Genomic DNA, 21,564 nt, shown 5'->3' on the forward strand with positions numbered 1-21,564 from the left:
GCGAGAGCCCTGCTTTCTCATCAGGTGCCAAAAGACTTGGTTGAGGTTTATTTCTTCCTCTGAGAGCAGATTCTAATCCCAAGGGTCAGAGCAGCACCTTTTGCAAAGGGTAAGACCAGAGGAGTGAGTGTGTCCTTGGTCTCTGCCTCAGTTTCCCCATCAGTGATGTCACATTTGAGGATTCAGCCCTCTGGGGGCTTGAGGAAATAATATTTTTCAAAAAAACCCAAAAATCCATTTGGCCAATACTTATAAATCCCAGCTCCCACAGTCCAGGAGTTCTTAGTGATCACAGAATCCTGGACTGGTTTGGGTTGGAAGGGACCTTAAAGATCCCATTCCACCCCCTGCCATGGGCAGGGACACCTTCCACTATCCCAGGTTGCTCCAAGCCCTGTCCAACCTGGCCTTGGATACTTCCATGGATGAGGCAGCCACAACCTCAACTTCTCTGGATTATAAAAATTCTCAGAATTTTAAAAAACCCAACTTCCTGTATCTGTTAAACCAGAAAAACCCAAGCTCTTGGCAGGAAACACCCCAAATGCCCTCAAAGCCAGAAAAAAATACCCTCCAAGTTGTTTATTTTTTCAGCCTCATGCAGCTTGAACCCTGTCTCAAGTCTGAGGAGGGACAGAGGGAACAGAAATGGCTTTTTCTCCAGATTTAGCAAATCTTTGGGATGTTCCCCTTCCTGGCAGAGCAGGATGAGCCCCACAGCAGCTCCTCCAGCCCTTCCCAACATCGGGCAGGAGCAGCCTTTGCCCGTGGCAGGGCTGGGGCTGGAAGCCAGCATGCCAAGCCCTGCTCCCAAGCAGGTTTCTCCTCCTGACATTATGTCAGCACTTCCTGACAATCCCAGCGGGAACACGCGGGTGACAGATGTCCCTTAATTATGGGCAGCGTTCCCGCTCCTCAGGCTCAGACAGAAAATTCTGAGCCTTGAAATGAAGGCCCTGCTTGGTTTGGTTAAGCCTGGCTACCTCAGGTTTATTCACAGGCATCTTACCGAGATGGAAAATTGGTTACTTTGGGGTTCCTGCTCTGCCAAGGGGTATCCCAGAGCTCCAGGCAAGGGAGGAGGGTGGAAAATCCAGGGGGATGGGGGTGGCTGGGGAAACCACATCCAATATAATAGATATATTAAATAAATATATATAATATGTCTTATATAGATATAATAAATAAGGAGATTTTCCAGCTGGGATGAGAAGGGCAGAGAAGGGCCACTCCCTGTGGCAGGCTGTGTCCTCCTGGAGATGGATCTGGGGTTTATCATGGACAAACAACTCAACACTCCTTTTTTGTAGGGTGATCCAAAAGAGGAAATGAAGCATTTGGGGGAAATCTCGTTGTTTTCCCTTGGTTTTATTTTTCACATTCCAAGATCACAAAAAATCTGCCTCTGTCTCTCAGCAAACATCAGAGAGGGATGGAGGGAAGGAGGATGGGATCCCACCACCTGCAGAGCCGTGTCCTGCTCCTCTTCTCATTGATACCTCCTTCACAGGCCCTTACAGGGGAGAGCAGCTTGATGTTATTGAGCACAGCTGCTGGGTGTTCCACAAATCCATCCATCCATCCATCCATCCATCCATCCATCCATCCATCCATCCATCATCCATCCATCCATCCATCATCCATCCATCCATCCATCCATCATCCATCCATCCATCATCCATCCATCCATCCATCCATCCATCCATCCATCCATCCATCATCCATCCATCCATCCATCCATCCATCCATCCATCCATCCATCCATCCATCATCCATCATCCATCCATCCATCCATCATCCATCCATCCATCCATCCATCCATCCATCCATCATCCATCATCCATCCATCCATCCATCATCCATCATCCATCCATCATCCATCCATCATCCATCCATCATCCATCATCCATCCATCATCCATCATCCATCCATCATCCATCATCCATCATCCATCCATCCATCATCCATCATCCATCCATCCATCCATCCATCCATCCATCATCCATCCATCATCCATCCATCATCCATCCATCATCCATCATCCATCCATCCATCCATCATCCATCATCCATCCATCCATCCATCCATCATCCATCCATCCATCATCCATCATCCATCCATCCATCATCCATCATCCATCCATCATCCATCCATCCATCCATCCATCCATCCATCCATCATCCATCCATCCATCATCCATCCATCCATCCATCCATCCATCCATCATCCATCCATCCATCCATCCATCCATCATCCATCATCCATCCATCATCCATCCATCCATCCATCATCCATCATCCATCCATCCATCCATCCATCCATCCATCATCCATCCATCATCCATCATCCATCCATCCATCCATCATCCATCATCCATCCATCCATCCATCCATCATCCATCCATCCATCATCCATCCATCCATCCATCCATCCATCATCCATCCATCCATCCATCCATCCATCCATCATCCATCCATCCATCCATCCATCATCCATCCATCATCCATCCATCCATCCATCATCCATCCATCCATCCATCCATCCATCCATCCATCCATCATCCATCCATCCATCCATCATCCATCCATCATCCATCCATCCATCCATCCATCCATCCATCCATCCATCATCCATCATCCATCATCCATCCATCCATCCATCCATCCATCATCCATCCATCCTCATGGAATGGCTTTTAGCTGACAGAGAGCAGGTTTAGATCAGATTTTGGGAAAGAATTCTGTGAGGGTGGTGAGACCAGAGAAGCTGTGTTTGCCCCTGGATCCCTGGAAGTGTCCAAGGCCAGGTTTGATGGGAGCAGCCTGGGATAGGGGAAGGTGTCCCTGCCCATGGCAGGGGTGGGATGGGATGAGTTTTAAGGTCCTTTCCAACCCAAACCATTCCATGATTCTGTTCCACACATCAGCCTCCCCTCGTGCATCTCTTCCAGCTGATTCCAGCCCTATTCCCTCTCTCCTGAAAGCACTTGGAACATCCATGCTCTGAGGAGCTCTCAGCCTGCCTGTGATTCCCACACTCCCCAGCTCCTTCCTCCAGGCTGCCTGATGGCTGCTGGGGGGAATCCAGCCCTGGAGGAACAAATCCTCCTGCCCACAAGGAAAAACCATCCCAAACCATTTCCTGCTGCCGGCACCGTGAGCCTTTCCCCTCATGTGCTTGGCTGATCAGGATCAGCTTCTTTGCTGCTGTTTTTGTGCCTCTTGATTTCCACACGGAAACTGGCTCTATTTTTACCCGGCTCAAGCTGATTAGATTGGCAGTAATTGGCAGGATAAACAGACACGTCCTGCGTGCAGCAGGTTAATGCGATACAGGCACTGACCAGGGAATGCACTCAGCCCATGCCCAGCACGGGGAAGGCAATCGAGGTAATTTATTGTCCACATGCCTGGAACATGCCCATTATCCAGCCCCATCCTTCCTCTCCCTGCAAGCCCATTTCCCCTCACGGGGTTGCTGCACAATGCCAAACATTTCATCCTTTTCTCCTCAGCTCTTCACAGCCCCGCAGAAAAACCCAAGGACACGCAGGAGTTTTCCTTTCTGGTTAACCCAGGTCTTGGCTTTTCCTGACCTGTGGGATTATTAGCATTGAAGCAGCCACATATTAAAAAAGAAAAACGCTACTTACAACTCCAAGGCTGACCTCGTCCACGTAATGTAATTTCCCACCATTTCAATCACTTCCATAAGTTCCAATCTTCTGGAAGATTAGCAGCAGTTCTGCTTGCTGCAGTATCATTCTGGGCTTTAATTGGTTTGGGGGGTAATTTAGCCAGAGACCAAGTGGAGAAAAGAAAACTTAGGAGCAACATCAGGTGATGCTACACCCCTGGAATTTAATTCACTGCAGGAGGGATGGAATGGGAAGCAAAAATGAAAATCATCCTGCTTTTCAAAGCTGCACATTTCAATCTAATGTTGGGAGACCTTGGGAATATTTTGGCTCTTGTGCTTGGTGGTGGCTGCACCTGTTTAATCCCAGGAGGGGAGTGGAAGGTGAGCAATCCTCAGAAAGGTTATGAGCCAGGGAGGGAGGTGCCCTGTTTAGTCAAAGATATCTGTACATGTACCAAGTTTGATCCCATCTTGGAGCGCTTCTCATCCCTCCAGCTGCTGCAGGATTCCACAGCTGCCCCTGACTCCTCCTGTGATGCCAGAGAAGTGTTTTTTGGGGAGTCCCACTGTGCAGGGCTCTGAGCTGGAGGTAGGGGATAATTCCCTCCTTTTTCTTCCTGCCTGCTCTGAACCCCAGCCTCTGCCTCCATGCAGGTGGCACAGGCAGGATATTCAGTCACAGAATTGTGGAATTGTTTGGGTGAGAAGGGATAATAAAACAATCCAGTCCCACCCCCTGCCATGGGCAGGGACAATTTCCACTATCCCAGGCTGCTCCAACCTGGCCTTGGGCCCTTCCAGCGATCCAGGGGCAGCCACAGCTTCTCTGGCCACCCTGTGCCAGGGCCTGCCCACCCTCCCAGGGAAGAATTTCCTCCTAATATCTGACCTAAATCTCTCCTCTTTGAGTTTGAAGCCTCTTCCCGTTGTCCTGTCTCTCCATCCCAGAGCTGCTCTGCTCAATGTCTCCCTCCCTGTTTACAGCTGAACCTTGAGCCCTCTCCCTTTTGCAATTTAATTTATTTAATGCAGGCCCTGTTGATTTGGTATTTTTCCCAATCAATCCATGGTAGGGACCAAGCCCAGGGCTGTGCAGAAGGCTGAGCAATTCCACTGGTGTGATTACCTCACATCCCCATCACCCTGCAGGTGAAACCCAGAGCTCTCCACTGCCTCTTTCAGACTCCTCTTTGCCTCTCATTACACCAACCTCTCTAATTACCAATTCTTGCCGTTACAGCGCCCTCTTTTAATTACCCACTTCAGCATTTGTGGTTCCAGTAATCATCCAAGAAACCTCCCAGCCTTAAACACTTCCAGCCCGCCGGGTGCTGTTCCCCCCTTGCAGCATGGGCACGGTGCTGGCTTTTTCCCAACCCTCTGGGACTTCCAGTGGCTCTTCCAAGACCTACTGGAAACCACCATTAACTGTCCAGACAGCTCCTTGGCCACCTCCTTCACAAACCTCTCGAGTTACTCGGATGTGCTGGTTTAAAACCACTCAGCTCCACCAGCTGGATGCTCCAGGGCACTCCTGGAAAGTATTTCCTTAGAGTGTTGTCTTTTTTTTTTTTTTTTTTCCCCACTAAATACCAGGATAAATCCCTCCCTGGGCGTTCCTGCCTTGTCTGTGTAATTGATAAATCTCACCGAGCATTGCTGCCTTTTCTGTGTCATTGGTAAACCTCCCATTTCCGTGTAGGATCACCCCACTGCTCAAAACCCATGGAAAATATCCTTCTGTCTTTAATTTCCCCAGCTTCTGAGGACTATTAATTACAACCAGTTTCCCTTTTCTTCCTTTTGTGTGTTTATATTTTGTGTGTCAGCCTTGGCAGCTCTTTCCCATCCTTTCCAAGTGGTGTTGGTTGTTTTAACAAAGATTCCTGCCTGTGTTGCTGCTTTTTTGGATAAAATATTCTTGAAGGTTTCTCCCTTTTCAACACATTTTTCACTTAAAGTCCTTCTCTGAACTGATCTGACTTGTAGTTATTTTCTGATTTGGGAAACAGGACCTTTAAAAGTGGCAAGTAAATATATAGATTTTTATATATTACTGCTTTAAGCTTTACTTAATCTGCATGTAACAAATATAATCAAGCCATGGAGGCCCATGCCTGGTACAGTGAGAAATCCACCCTCACCTGCTGCAGTGAGGATAAATGTGGAATTCCCTCATGCTGGAGACAATATATTTTTTTTCTATTAGGATATTATCTTTCCCCCTCCCCCCAAAGTTCTAAGGATATTTTAATATTGGCAGCTCAGGACCTCCAGCATCCATCCCTCAGCCAGAATTCCCCAGGAATCCCAAGGTTTTTATTAGATATTACGGATGTGGCTGCTTAAAGGAGCAGAATGTGTCGAGTCCCTGCTGCAGACCCTTCTCTATTTCCCAGGATATTGATCCAGAAACACTCTGGATCATTTCTTTCCTTGTTGTTAATGACTCAGACCCGGGCAGTGCCAGGGAGATCATCTGCTCCCAGCCAATCCCAGTGGGATGCCAGTCAGGAGTGGCAGGTCAAGACCTCCAAGCAGGAGTGGAAATCAGATGGAGAGGGTGGTTATAACACAGGGCTGCAGCATTCCAGGCAGGGAAAAATCCCTGGCAGCCTGAGGCACTGGGAGCAGGCTTAAGGTGTGGATTTAATGGTTGGACTCAGAGGTGATGGAGAGCGAGTTCATAGGAGAGCATGGAGTGACAGGACAGGGGAGGAATGGCTTCAGACTGAAAGAGGGGAGGTTTAGGTGGGATTTTGGGAAGGAATTCCTAATTAGGATGGGATACTAAGAAGGTGAGGCCCTGGCACAGGTGCCCAGAGAAATTGTGACTGCCCCAGGATCCCTGGAAGTGCCCAAGGCCGGGCTGGAATAACCCAGACTAGTGGGAGGTGTCCCTGCCCATGGCAAGGGGTGGAACTGGATGAGCTTTAAGGTCCCTTCCAACCCAAACCAGTCTGGGATCCTGAGATTCCAGGATTCTATTCAGCAATTCCACCTTGTTCCACTGTTTTGCTGCAGCTGTTTTTCTTTGCATCCTATTTCCCAACTGTGGTTTTTTTTGGAGTGGTTGCATCATTCCTCCTCCTTCCCATCAGCAGCCTGATGTGCCCCCAGCTTGGCTGGCAAGGATAACCCCAGGAGCTTTTCCCTTTGCTCCCTTTGGATCTCTGCATTCCCAGCATGGAACACCCATTGCTCCCACTGCCCAATCCTACTTTTTCTTCCCCCATCCATGCTCAGTGATTTATTAAAAGCTGATTTGTATTTTTTCATCATTATTTTTTTTTTCCCAAACTTCATCTCACTCGTCCCCTCATCCACACATGCACCTGGTATTATAAAGAAAGAACCTTTCAGCCCTATCTAACACCATCAGTATCCTGTGGTGGAAAAGTCCCTGGAATTAGTCAAATCTCCTGGAGAAATCCTGCAGCCCAGCTTTCCAGACCTGGCATGGCAGGAGCACCTTCCAGAGGGAAAAGCCCGCTGGCATCCAGGCTGGTGTGAAATCCAATCTGGAATTTCCTCTCCCTCAGCCTCCTGCACATCAGCAGCCCTGAGGAAATCTGAACTGGTCTGGAGAGCACTCCCAAGGCAGCTCACTGGGGCAGGAGCTTTTATTTTAAACTAAATCCTGACCTCTGGAGAAAGTCTGGGAGAAGTGGGTTTATTTGGGGGTAAGCTCAGGGCCAGATCACCCTGGCACCTATCAGGGTTCATCCAGCCCCTTCTCCTGGCATTTCCACATCACTCGTGGAGTGATGGAATGCTTTGTGTTGGAAGGGATCTGACAGCTCAGCTCATTCTGCCCCTTAGGGACACCTCCCCTATCCCAGGCTGCTCCAAGCCCTGTCCAGCCTGGCCTTGGACATTTCCAATCCCATTTATTTACCTTCCAATGTGCCTTTTGGCAGTTTTTGGAGCCTCCTGGAGCTCACCTTAAACCCTTTAATAACCAGAACGTTCTGACCAAACCTTCTGCTCCAGCCATGGGGCACCAAGACAGGCTGGGGACAGATTTAGGAAACCCAAATCAGCTCATGACCACAAGATTTGCTCATCACTGCATTTTTAAAGTGAGCCTGCCCATTCCTCAGGTACAAAGGTGCTGTTCCCAAGATAACCCTCATTTTAAAGCCACACACCATCCTAATAGTAGATCCCATTCTCCTCATTTCCATCAGCAGATTGTTGGGAATTACTTTTTCACCAGTTTACCATTAAACTTGCTGTTATTTTAAACACCTGCTTTGTGAGGAGCAGCATCCCACGTTGGTCAGAGGGATGTCACACCTTGGTGCCTGCCTCAGATCCCTACATCCCACCAAATCCCCCCCAAAGGAATAGCTGGCCAATAATTAATGGGCTAATTAACATGTAAACCGAATATAACTGTCTAAAACTACTGAGAAAGCAACAGAAGGGGACTGGAATTTCTTTTGTTCCCTGCCAAAATTTTTATATGCATTTAAGCAACTTCAGTTCTGGTGTTTTTCTTGGAAAGTTTGGGGGTTTCCACCCAAATTCTCCCTCTGTGAAGAAAAAAAAAAAAAGGGAGTTTGCAGTTGCCAAAAAATGTGGCACCTGGAGTGTGGGATTTTTAGGGAAGGAAACAATAAAGCCCCCCAATGTATAATGAGCAGAGTTCTTGAATTCACAAAGGACTCGGCGTAGTTTGAAAAGACATTTTCTACTGGAAAGAAATGCTTCAGTGGGAAAATTTCCACCCACTCCAGTTGCATCTCTTCCCTCCAGCTCCGAGAGAGGGAGAGGAAGGTTTTCTTCCAGAGGAGGGTGGTGATGTGTTTCCATGGATGGACAAGAAAATGCATCGAGAGAGAGAAAAAAAAAAACCAAAAAACAACTGAGTGGGAAGACACAGCCTGAAAGTTGCCGGTGGGTGGGGAGTGAGGCAGGTACCGAGCACAAGCAGCTTTTCCAGAGGGGATGCACAGCCCGAATCCCGCCACTTCCCATCACCAGCAGTTACACTGATTATTTTTTCTTCCCCTCGGAGTCCTGGCCAGGCTGGGTCTGGCTCAAAACCACCACTCCAGTACCGCTGGTGGCGATGGCAGGATGCAAATCCGAGCCCGTGCGTGGAGATTTGGGGGAAAAAGCTGAGTTTTTCCTCCATCGCCCAGATTTTGCTTTATAAGCACTTGCGAGCATCTTTAAAATGATCCTCCAGCAGAGCTCCCCCTTTAACACCGGTGCGTGAATCCCCTGGTGAATTAACAACACAAATACATCAATATTTGCGGGCACACGGACCCGCACATGGATCCCGGTGCCGCAAAGATCCGGCACGTTCGGATCCAGGGGGATGCACCAGCCGAGCCGGACCCCAGCATCTCCGGGGAGGGAAAAAAAACCCCAAAATCTGCGGAGAGGAGCGCCGAGGATGGGGAGGACCCCGATGGATGGGGAGGACCCCGATGGATGGGGAGGACCCCGATGGGATGCGCTGCGCTGGAGGGAGGGGAGCGAGGCGCGCCGCAGCCCGGCTGGATCGGGACCCAGCCCGGAGCGCTGCCGTAAATCCCGAGCGCTGCCATCCAGCCCGGAGCGAAGCGACAGCGCGGCCTTTTCATGAATAAATAATCTGTGTTGCAGTTGCGGTGTGCCGGACCCGAGAGTCTGCCCGGAGACTCGGCGCTGGCGGCGCGGAACGAGGCGTTTGGCCCATTCCCGGTGTCCTCCCACCCCGCTGCCCCGGGGACCCCCGCTCCGGCGGGGGATGCCGGCCCCTCTCCGCCCCGCGGGAGCCGTGGGCGAGCGGCGGCGGCGGCGGGGCGGGGGAGAGCCGGAGGGATAAATAAAAATACGGGAGCATCCCGGGAGGCTGCGGGGGGCTGCGGCCCTGCTGGGCTGCGAGGCGAAGGCGACGCAGTTCCTGTCTCTTTAAATCCACCCTGAGCCCGGCGCCGGGAGCTGAGGCAGAGAGCAGAAAGCCCAGGATCCTGCTCATTAACGAGCGGGATTTATCCCCGCAGGGAGCCGGCGAGCAAAGGCGGGTTGGGGTGGGGAGGGGGGAGAGGCGGAGGGGCGAGCCCAGGCCCCCCGAGCGGCCCGCAGCCCCCGGGGCCGGCTCGTGTGAGCATCCTCGGGCCGGGATGCGGGCTCGGCCGGGCGCGGCCAGCGCGGCCCCCCGGCACTGAGGTTTGCGGCGCGGGGGAGGCGGCGGGAGGGGGCGCGGGGCGCGGGGCGTGCGCGGTGCGGGAGCGGCCGGGAGCCGTGCGGGAGGGCGGCGGAGGAGGCACCGCATTGCTGCTGCTGCCGCTGCTGCTGCCGAGCCCCGCGATGCCGCCGCGCCCGCCGCTGCCCCCGGCCCTGCGCCCCAGCCAGCCCGGCCGGCGGCGGGGGGCTCCGCGGGGGCTCTGAGCATCCTTCCCCCCGGGGCTGCCCAGCGCTCGCTTTTTCCCCTTTTTTTTTTTTTTTTTTTTAATTTTTTTTTTCTTTCTTTCTCTTGGCATTTGGCCTCTTTTTTTTTTTTTTCTCTCTTTTTTTTTTTTTTTTTTTTTTCCTCCTTTTCCCCCACCCCCGTTCCCTGCCTTGGATGGTTTTTAGGTGGAGTCGTTTGCACCAAAACCCAATAGCTGCTGCTGTTCTTGCTGCTATTTTTTTTTTTTTTTTTTTTTTTTTAATGATCCTGTTTCCACAGCAGGGGAAGAGAGAACTGATCCTCAACATACTCCCAGAGAATGAATAATCACAAGAAACTGGCTTAAGCAGCTTCCTGGATCTGGTGCATAATTTCAATTGAGTTCAATTTGATTTAATTATTTTTATTTTTATTTATTTCTTTTTCCCCAAGTCATCGTTCGCATTTTATTTCCTGCATTTCTCCCTATTCTTTTTTTTTTTTTTTTTTTACTTTTCTTTCCTTTTGGTATTTTTTTTTTTTTTTCACCTTTTGGGAGATTTGCAAACCGAATTACATGCATGTCCAGTGGGGGAAGGTTTAATTTTGACGATGGAGGGTCGTACTGTGGAGGCTGGGAGGACGGAAAGGCTCATGGCCATGGAATCTGTACCGGCCCGAAGGGTCAAGGTGAATATTCGGGCTCCTGGAGTCACGGCTTTGAGGTGCTGGGGGTCTACACTTGGCCCAGTGGCAACACTTACCAGGGCACCTGGGCGCAGGGCAAGCGCCATGGCATTGGCATGGAGAGCAAAGGGAAGTGGGTGTACAAAGGAGAGTGGACCCATGGATTTAAGGGACGGTACGGGGTCCGGGAATGCACTGGAAACGGGGCCAAGTACGAAGGCACCTGGAGCAATGGATTACAGGATGGCTACGGGACAGAGACCTACTCGGATGGAGGTAGGTGATGCATTCGTCCCTTCCTGGCTGGGGCAGGTGGGGCGGAGGGTGGTGGGGAGAAGCTCCCAGCAGGGTTTGGGTTGGAGTCTGGGAGTTTGCAACCTGCTGGCTTGGATCAAGGGATGCTCCCACCCTGCAGGAGGGAAGGAGCCAGCCCAGCGTGGCACCAGCCCAGCTCTTTGCCACAGGTAGCCCCATACGTTCCGTGGGGTCTCTGCGCGCTGGGTCCTCCCTCCTTCCTCTCCTCAAGCCGGTTTTTGGGATGTGTGAGGGGCTGTGCTGGTGGGGGGACGCCCAGCTCCGGCCCAGAGAGGTCGGAGCACGGGGTGGGCCAGGCCTTGGGGACACAACCCAAGTTGCACATGGGATTGGCAGTTGTGACTGCGCCACTGGAACCTGTAGGATTTGCATGGGAGCGACGCGGGGCAGGAGGGAGGCGAGTGTGTGTGTGGGGGGATCCGGGGAGGATGGGGCAGCTCCGCTGCTGCCAGAGCTCACAGCCAGGGGCGGGGGGCTCTGCACCTCCTCCAGCCCCTCCAAAGGCAGCCCCACGCTCAATAATGCCGGGGAAAAGACTTTAATTCAGACAAGAGTCTTACATTCCTAGTTTACGGCTTAATGCTTAGCGTAGGGGCTCAGAGGGATCACCAGAGCTCTTCTCTGCCGTCAACGCGGCTTAACGAGATGCTGAGGGGAAACTGGGATTAGAGGAAAAACAAGAAAACCCAATTGGAGCGATCAAACCCAAAAAAAAATTGCTGGGCTAACAAGCTTTAGGGCTGAACCGGGAGAAACAGCTGGTGCCGTGCTGTAAGTGGCTGTATCATCCTCTCTCCTGGGTTGTGGCTACTTCCACAATCGGAATTGCCACCATAATCCGAGGCAGGCCTACCTGCCGGCAGCCGGGGGCACTGAGCTCCGCTGGCCCCTTGTTTTCCCGGGAATCGTGGCCTCCTAAAGCAGGCTCGCGGGTTATTTTTAGGACGTTACGGTTTTCCATACGGCTCCGGTGAGGAAATTGCAGCGTTGGGGAGCTCCATCGCAGCCTTCCCGAAAGGTGCTGCAAGACCTTGCTGTGGAAAAGCCAGTTTGCTGCTTTGTGGTTGCACAGGGAGGGGAGGTTAAACCTCACCTGCAGCTGCTTTTTCTGCGCTCTTGCAGGGAGAGGTGGAACCACCTCGGGATTTTTAATGATAATTTCGTGCCGGTGGTTTTCTCCCAGAGAAAAAGAGAGCTGCAACCTTTTGTTTCAGCTTCCTGGAAGGATGCTGGGGACTGAGCTGGGGTGTGCCGGGTGTGTGTTTGGAAGCCATGGATATATCCCAGCAGTCCTTCAGTCGAGAATAAAGCTTGGGCAGGGAATCGTCGCTGTCTCCCACGTCCAAGGCGGTCAGGAGGGGCTGAGGGGGGAGGTTTCTGCTTGCTCCCAACGTGGGTGCTGTCTCCTCCTGGCACCCAGCCCCTGCCTGGGAGGTTTGAGGGAGGACAGACACAAGTCTGGACTAACTACAGGTCTCTGAGGGCTGGGTGTTGCAGGGCTGGCCCTGTCCCCAGCCACGCACGTGCCCCCGCCCCGGCACGCTCCCCATCCTCTGCAGCGCGGCGTTTTTTAGGGAAACCTGGGCAGCAGCCCCACACTGGGGTGGCTTAGAAGCAGTTTCAGGGTTTTCTGAGAAGCTACCAGAAGCGAAGAGCTTTTCCTTCCATCTTGTCAGGCCAGCCCAGCTTCCCGGTGTTCAGGGACCCGAAAGCGATGTCGCGTGTGTGATTTCGGGAGGAGGGAAGAGGAGCAGTGCTGGGAAAGGGCAGGGTCTGTGGTAAAATGGTCCCCCCTGGGACTCTGCAAACCTTCCAGGGAGGAAGGAATGCCGTGCTGGGGAAATGCAGAGTGCTGTAACTGTGGATGCTCCTCCACACCGGCTTCCCCCACCTCAGCTGGGCCAGAACCACCTCCAAGGCCACTTCCACCAACTCAGCTCCCAGCACCCAGAGGCCACGTCCCTTTCCCAGTTGCCTGGCTCCGTTCTGGGTGGAAACCACCAAAGCTGGGCATCTCCAGCCTTTTGGACACCAAGCCTTGCTGAACTTTGCGTGTTTGGGTCCCAGAGGCCGCTGTGTGGCACCGGGGAGGCAACTGTTGGGAAGGATGTTTCTCATTAATCTATTCCAGTTATTACCTCCAGCAAACTGAAGTATCCAAGAATCCTCGCCCCAGCATCTGTCACTTGCCACCCACAGATAAATATTCATCCCTTGCACATCATTTTTTTTAGCTCCCCAGCCCTGGCTTGGGGATGGGGCCCTAAATGCGCAGCGAGGCTCGGGGAGCCCCAGACTCCACGGATTCGCTCCGGTTTTCCCATTCCCTTGTGCAGGAGCGGGGAAGGGCACGGCTCCCCCTGCCCAGGGCTGTGTTGGGAGGGATGTTGGTGTCACCTCTGGGCTGTTGGGTGGCAGGGGTGGCACATGGTGGCCCGGGGGCTCCCGCCAGCCCCGCAGCCGGCGCAGGCAGCGCTGCCCCCACGCGCAGCTTGCCGAGCTCACACCTCCCACGCCGCACACGCCGCGCACCCCACGCCTGTCCCCCCACGCCGACCAGCCCCCCACGCCCTTCCCACGCACTCCCTGACCCCCAAGGAGAGCAAATCCTGCTCCCCCAGCCCGGGGGATTCGTGTCCATCAACGCAGAGCCCAGATCAGCCAAGGGAGCCGTGCTGTTCCCCCAGGAGCCCACGCGTTGCGAGCGGCCCTGCCACGGCTGACACGCGGCCTTTGTGCTGTCCCCTCATCCCTGTGGCCTCACTCCCTCAGACATCCCCAGCACTGCTGAGAGATCCTCATCTTCCTGCCAAAAAAACCCCCTTCCAGAGCACCCTGATATTACATAAACCAGGCTCCCGAGGATTGCTTCAGTCGGGTGCTGGAGTTGAAGCACTTGTCTGATTCAGCCCAGCTCCAGAGTGGGAGCAGGAATTGCTCCCTTGCTTCGGGTGAAAGGGGCTGCATCCACCTGCATGGCAGTGGAGCTGGGGGGACCTGGGGCAGAGGGCTGGAGACCCTCTTCTGGTCAAGTCTGGAGATCAGGAGACATCACAGCTGCTTCCTGTCTCGGATACTTTGGGGATGCTCAGTGATTTCACCCTGGGGACAGCAGCTGGAGTTGTAGCTCCAGACTTCCCATGGGAATCCTCTGTGTTGGGTTTGGGTTGAGCTGCTGAAACCATGGCTGTGGGGGTGGATGAGATGGGGTGGCTGAAGGAAGCCCCCAGTCTGTTTTTGCCCTTTCCATCCCTAGCAATGCTTTTTCCCTCCTCCTTCCACCCCTTCCCAGCTGAACAACTGGGATCCTAAACCAGACAAGGGCTCTGGGATGGGACCAGCCCAGCACCCCTGAGGGAATGGGACAGGCTGGAGGTGTCTGCTGTGAACCAGGTTCACGCTGTAGCCAGTCCTCTCCCCATCCTGAATGTCCCCTGCTCCTGAAATCCTTGTTTCTCGGGAGGGCTACCCCGAAAGGGCCGGGCGGTCGCATGGTGGTGCTCATCTTGTGTAATCTCCGTGCCCACTCACCTAAAATGAATCATCCTTTGATAGGTGAGGGAAATATAATTAGTGTTTGCATTGTTAGCACTGGCTGAGTAGGCAAGTGGGTTTTCTTGGCCCGGGCTGGGAGATGTTCCTGCCATGGGGAGAGGGAAGCGGAGCGCTGGGAGCTGCTGGGGTGGGGCCCTGCCAGCCTGTCCTGCTCCGTGTCCCACTTTCCCAGCCCTGCAGTGGCACTGGTGACACCTCTCTTAGCAGGTGCACCAGGAGCTACCGACCAAATGGCTTGGGAGTGGTTGGGGAGAGGAAAAACATGGAATATTTCCCAAAAGCCGGCATCAAGGGGGGATGGAGCGGGAATGCTGTGTGGGACCTGCCCGGCTGGGAAGGGGCTGCATCCCCTCACCTGAGCAGAGCCGTGGTTTGGGATGAGCCACCACCAGCCAGGAGGGTTGGAACGAGACATCTTTAAGGTCTCTTCTGACCCAAAGCATTCCCAGACTCCACAGTGCCACAATGGCAGCGGCCTGGTGCCTCTTCCCACCCCGGCCTTCCTCGAGTTCCTGCACGGGGAACCGACGAGCGAGGGCAAATTTCCATCAGGATCTATTCATAGCACGGATGTCAGAATTACCTTAAAAGTACCAGCTCTTCCCTTGTTTTGCTGCCGGGAAGGAATTGTTGATGCTCTTTAAACAGTGGGCGGAAACAAGCAAACACAAATCCTCGATCCGCCCGTTCCTGCAGCACCCAGAGCTCGTCCTGACAACCCCCCAGAACCTGAAAATTAATTTTAAAAGTCAAGATTTTGGTGATGGGGCATCTAAATGTCTGGATTGGGTCTAGAAGCTGCTTGCAGTGGTTCTAGGAGAGCAAAACCGGAGACATCAGGAGCTGCCGAGCACAGAAAAATGAATCAAAATACTAAATGAAGGTTCTGACCAGCCTCATTAAAAATAAATGCTATGAACTCATGGTAATTACTTCTCTCACTGGAACATGCTGCTTAGTTTCAGGTACAGCTCAGGACAGAGGAAGAAGGATTTTGACCTCGGAAAAAAGAACATGAGACAGGAACTGCCAGACAGGCCTCAGACCCTCACTCCATCTTCCCAAGTCTTTTATCCAGGCTGTGATTCTCCAGGGAATTGTGCAGGAGCCCAGCCTTGGGGAGCCCATCAAGCCCCTCACCCTGACCCACCACAGAGGGTGACTTCAGCCCTGAAGCACAGTGTTAATGTCATTTCACCATGTCATTTCTCATGGCTTTGAATGCAAATCTCAGGATATTTGCATGTGATTTGATATCCCATGGGGCTCCTCGTGGTTGGGTGACATCTGCTCCTGGAGCTGAACATTTTTATTTTTTTTTTTTTCCTTTAGAAGCTCCAGCTTGTGGAATCATGTGATTTTGCAAGATTTTCAGCTTCAGTTTGGAAGCAAGGTTTCCACCCAGGCTATTGCAGAAAAGTCATTCTTCCAGGCTTGGGAAGCAGCAGACAAGAGCTAAAAATGCCTTCTGTTTAAAAATGCCTTGATTTTAAAATGAACCTGATGAATTTTGAATGCTTTGAGTCAGGTAACGCTGACGTAGATGAATGAGCTGTATTAATGTAGGCATGACTTGGAGATGGAGGAGCTGGGCAGGGTGAGCTTGGGGATGGTCTTTTAGGGGAGAACACGGGTTTAGCATCTGCCTTGTGAGATTTTTTGTCTCTTTGGGTCTGGTTTTGGCATTGATTGAACTCTTGAGCGAGAAAGGATTGTTTTTCAGGAGTTTGTAGTAGTAACATGAGAGTCTTAATGGTGATTTGCCCCTGGATTCAACTGTTTAACTCTCAATTAAAGTAATTTTTAACAAAAATAAATCAAAACCCGGGAGCTTGCAGAAAACAAAACTTGAAAGGCAAATGTTTATATTTTGGGGCTTGATATTGGCTTTTCAAAGACAGATTCTGGCCTTTGCACCAAAAATCCTTTAAAATTGCAATGGATGCATGAGCATTCCCTAAGAACAGCCACTGCTTTCCCAACATTATTCCCTGAAGAGGTTCCACTCGCTCTCAGCACACAGCAGAGCATCATGAATTTTCATGAATGAGTGAACAGCCAGAGCAAGGCCCCTCATTTTGCTGATTTCCACAAGAAGATGATCACTACAAAGGTATTATTTCCTGCTCAGGGCACCACTTGGGGTCTGCAAGGTGTTTCCCTGGAATGAATAAAGGGTCTGGAAGTGTCCAAGGCCAGGCTGGAGGGGGTTGGAGCAATCTGAGGTCATGGAAGGTGTCCCTGCCCATGGCAGGGATGGGATGAGATGAGCTTAAGGTCCCTTCCAACCCAAACCGCTCTGTGAGTCCATGATTTATTTCACAGGGAATAAATAAACCCTGCTCTTGCCTCATCCCACCCATCTGAGCACCTCCCACACCTCGGGGGGACACAGCCCTCAAAACCCAGCACTGCCCTCGCTTTGGGAGAGGTTGGGAACCTGCCCTCGCTGCCGGATCTCTGCTGAGGAATGGGAGAGATCCCGGAGTTTGTGGCAGGATTAGAGCACGGGGGGATTAAGGGAATCAGCATTAGCCCAATTTCACTCTGCTTTGTGAGAGGAGCACGTTGGCCTTAATAAAGGTGCTGAGCAATATCCTAAAGTGGTTTGCATCCCTGGAGATAAAACCTCATCCTGCTTTTGACCCCAGCCGGTGGCTGAATCCGCAGGGATTCAGCTGCCCTGGGAAAACTGTGGCCCCATTTCACCAGGGGATGATGCTTCCTTGACTTTCCCTGTGTCTGACAAGCCCAGCCCTTCCACTCCCAGGACAGACAACAAGAAATGTCCTTCTTTGGTTGTTTCCTTTTAAAAGTTGTACTTCCCCTGACTGCAGGACCTGGAGCTTTCAGAGGAATCACAACTGGCCTGAGAGGCACCATGAGCCCCAGCAGAATCAGTGAAGCCAAGATTTGATTGTCTTTATTGTGGTTTTTTGAAGCTTTTCCTCGAATTCAGGCTGGAAAAGGCACTTCCCAACAGGTTTGGGGAAGCAGGAGATGCAGAAGCAATAAGAGGGAAGGGATGCTCAGGACAGGCTTGGTTCTTCCTGAAGAACAGAGTTTGTCCCCTTGAAGCAAATAGCTGAAATGCCTTGGAAAACATTAATTCCATATGAGATCTTTCTGTAATGTTTCCCAGTGAGGGAGCAGCCTTCATCCTGCTGCTTGCAGAGCATCCTTGGGACAGGCTATGAGGACATAAATCCCGTGTTTGGGATGGGGCTCCTATCCCCCAGAGGAACATTTTTGCCACCTGTGATTTCCTGGTGATTTTCCCCAAGGAGAATGGCTCAGCAATCCCTGTTCTGTGGTATTTCAGCCAGAAATACTTTTGTTGTTATTTGCATCCGGAGGAGGAGGAGGAGGAGGAGGAGGAGGAGGAGGAGGAGGATGCAGATTCCCTGGCTGAGGCGTGAGGCTGTAGAAATCTCCTCCCTGCAGCCCCCGGCTCCTGCAGAGGTTCTGGCTGTTCCAAAGCCATCCCTGCTCCCATCCCTACCCTTTCCAAACCTGATCCAAACCCAGCACCTCCACTGCTTGATTCCTTTAGATGGAGGCTCCCTGCTTTTAGAAGCACAAGCTGACCATGCTGACACCAGCTGTAACTCTTTATTATTTATTGACCCCCACCAAACCAGATTTAATTCTGCACCCAGACAGGAGCTCTGCAGCCCCTGACAGCTCTCATCCTCCTCATCCTCTCCTCCTTCCCTCCATGCCTCCCTGGCTGCCCAGCCCTGGCTGTGCCCACCATGTCTGGATGCACCCAGCATTAGCACTATGACTAACACCCATCACGTGTTCGTGCCTGCAGATTCGATTTGCATACTCAAAAATCCATACTTTATTCCTTCCCCTGTGTAAGCAGTTACCAGAGCATATTTTTGGCAAATTAGCAGCCACAGCAGAAGCATCTGACTGTGTTTTTAGCGTGGCTTGGTGATGGAAAACCTTGGCAGGGCTGGAGGGGGGATCATTTGCCGTGGATTCCGGATCCGTGTGGTGCTGGACACAGGCAGCGTGGCTGATCCCCACGTTCCAAGGTGGGAAATGCAGGTGGCATCTCCCAGCCATCCATGCCATGCCTCTGTGGGATTTAGGGGAGGGTTTGGGGGATGAGAGCAGCAGCTGGGCACAGGGCAGGGCATGGAAGTCCCCCAGCTGCCAGGAGGGACAGTGCAAGAGGGGTGAACTGGCAGAAAATGTGTCCCCACGTCCATGCAGTGACCAGGGGTTGAGGGAGGGGATTCTCCCCCTCTGAAACCCCACCTGCAGAGCTTTTCCAGCTCTGGGGCTTCCCAGTGTGAGAAGGATGTGGAGCTGCTGGAGCAATTCCAGAGGAGGGCACGGAGCTGCTCCAAGGGTGGAGCCCCTCTGGAGCCAGGCTGGGAGAGCTGGGGGTGCTCACCTGGAGAAGAGAAGAGGAGAAGGATCCAGGGAGAGCTCAGAGCCCCTTCCAGGGTCTAAAGGGGCTCCAGGAGGGCTGGAGAGGGACTGGGAACAAGGTGTGGAGTGACAGGACAAGAGGGAATGGCTCCCATTGCCAGAGGGCAGGGCTGGATGGGATATTGGGCAGGAATTGTTCCCTGTGAGGGTGGGCAGGCCCTGGCACAGGTGCCCAGAGCAGCTGTGGCTGCCCCTGGATCCCTGGAAGTGCCCAAGGGCAGGTTGGATGGGGTCTGGGACAACCTGGGATGGTGGAAGGTGTCCCTGCCATGGCAGGGGGTGGGAACAACGTGAACTTTAAGGTTCCTTCCCACCCAAACCATTCTGGAGTTCTGTGATGCTGTGCTCAGGAGGCCCCAAAGAGCCAGGCAGAACATTTGGGGGCACATTTTTCCCAGTGATTCCCTGGGATGGCCAGCGAGGACATCCCCATTGTCACTCCATCAGAACTGAGGCTGGACGAGCACCCTCAGTCCTCTCTTTACTCCCAGATTTCTTCCCTTTGGGATGGGTGTTCCTGAGATGATTTGTGTGTGAATCCTCCTGGGATCTGTGATATCGAGCAGCTGGAAAAGGATATCTGTAAAACTCCCTCCTCTGGTCAGAACTCAAGAGCCCGGCCTAATTATTGCCATCGGACATCTTTAATTAATATGCTGCAGAGGCCAGAGATAAGAGGGGGGCTGAGCACGCCAGGAAGGATCCATGGCGAGATAAATCAGCAATTTGTAAAACCTAATTACTTTGGCTTGGAAAAGTGGAGGGGCACTTCGGACCACTCCCCCCTCCTTCCTGGGATTTTGCTGAGTGGGGAAGGAGAGCTGGGAGCTTGGGAATGCTGCTGGTGCCCAGCACAGTCACTGGAGCAGGAGGATGGCACAGAGCTCCTGCCCTCTGCAGCCTGCTGCTCCCATTTTCCAGGCAAACCTGGGAAGCTGCATCCCTGTTGCTGATTATTTTATCTAACCTGGGAATATTGATCCAGGTGGGTGTGCTTGGGTTTTTAACTCAGCGTTAGGGATGGAGAAGGATTTTTTTTCCAAACATCTCTCTTTTTCTGAGGTCAGGTTGTGATAATGACACGTGTGTGTTCCCTCAAAGTGCTCCACAACATCCCAAATTCCTGCTTGGATGTCTCTGTATGAGGAACTGGAAAAGGGCAGGTCTGTGCAAACCTCCCATGGGCTTTATCCATGTGTTTGCCAAAGGATTCATCCTGCAGGACACGGAACCAGCCCTGTGGGTTTGGGAGCACCCGTAAAGCTTCTCCTTAATGGTGTTCCTGGAGTGGGGCCAGAGGGCTCAGCGACTACAGAATGCCAAATCTTGGGTATGGGCAGAGGGGGGAAAGAAAACGCAGTCATTCCAACCCGAAAAATCCTTATTTTTATCTCCTTTCCAACATCATGGACCAGCTTTATATCCAAGTGCATGTTCCCACCTTAAGCCAGAGGAAGCCCCACGTACCTGAGCAGCCCAGCATCCTCCCTTTGGGCTTCCTCCTGTTCAAACTCCACCTGTTCCTGAGGGAGCTCCTTGGGATGTTTGTTTGTCCTAAAGCCGGATTTCCCTGGGCATCACTGTGGGGTTTCACCATCTCTCCATAAGCAGGAAAGGACTCCAGGTCCAGGAAATTCCTTAGCTGGGGACAGCAAGCCATGACTTGGTTGCCCCTTCCCAGCCATGGAGAAGAAAGACCTTGTCAACCAGAGGGAGCAGTCCTGGATGCCCACGGTGCCTGGATCCCAGAGGGATGAGCCAGAGTTGGAGATTGCTCCTCCCCTCCCCAGCAAAATCCCCAAAATCTCATTGGCAAAGGAACGGAAATGCACAGAAAGACGTCGCTCTTCCTGCAATGCCTCCGATCCTCATGGAGAGCTTTGCAAACAGGAGCTGGATTAGATTTCCCAAACCCAGCTGAACTCTGGGAATGCTGTTGCCTTATCCCTGTTTCCAGGAGGGAATATGGAGGTGAATATGTCCTGCTCACCCCCACCTTTGCTGCAAGGTGCAAACCGGGGGCCAGCCCTGATTTTGGAGATTTTGGCGTTATGGGGCCACCAGGAGCTGCCCTGCAGACTCTCAGCTCTCCTCCCAGGATGGATTTTAGCCAAATGCTGAGGAAGCGCTGCTCCCTGTCACTGCTGGAGAATCAGGAATGATGCTTCCCAGGCCAGGGACTTCCCGCTCTCTGCTCCCAGCTCGGCTCCCTCCGGCCAAGGATGGGGCTCTGCACTCTCCTCAGAGCAATGGCAATTCCTGCAGGAGTTCTGGAAACAAGCCAGCCCTGCTCCAAGGGGGATAAGCCAAAAAAACCCCAAATTCAGGATTAGGAGCACCAGTGAATGTGTCCAACAGCCCTGCCCGTTTTTTTCCCTCCGTGCTTCCATTGATCCCTGTTTTTCCCATGAGTCCATTCCCTTTCCTACACTTCAACAGCCATTTCTGAAATAGGGGTATTCTCTCCAATCCATCTTTTGGGATGACTCCGGTTGTTTTCTCCTAGTTCCAGGTTGTGCCCTCCCCTTAACTCTGCTTGGACATGGCCA

General features: G+C 52.4%; 1 protein-coding gene across 1 annotated transcript in view; it reads left to right on the forward strand.

Annotated features, from left to right (window-relative positions):
* The first annotated feature begins 10,590 nt into the window (after window positions 1-10,590).
* Window positions 10,591-21,564, forward strand: part of JPH3 (junctophilin 3) — a 46,476-nt gene continuing 35,502 nt past the window's right edge. The window contains exon 1 of the mRNA XM_058845618.1: window positions 10,591-10,972. Within this exon, the coding sequence (XP_058701601.1) occupies window positions 10,591-10,972 (382 nt within the window). The remainder of the gene's footprint in view (window positions 10,973-21,564) is intronic.

This window comes from Poecile atricapillus, chromosome 10, assembly GCF_030490865.1.
Source record: "Poecile atricapillus isolate bPoeAtr1 chromosome 10, bPoeAtr1.hap1, whole genome shotgun sequence".
NCBI classification, from domain to species: domain Eukaryota; kingdom Metazoa; phylum Chordata; class Aves; order Passeriformes; family Paridae; genus Poecile; species Poecile atricapillus.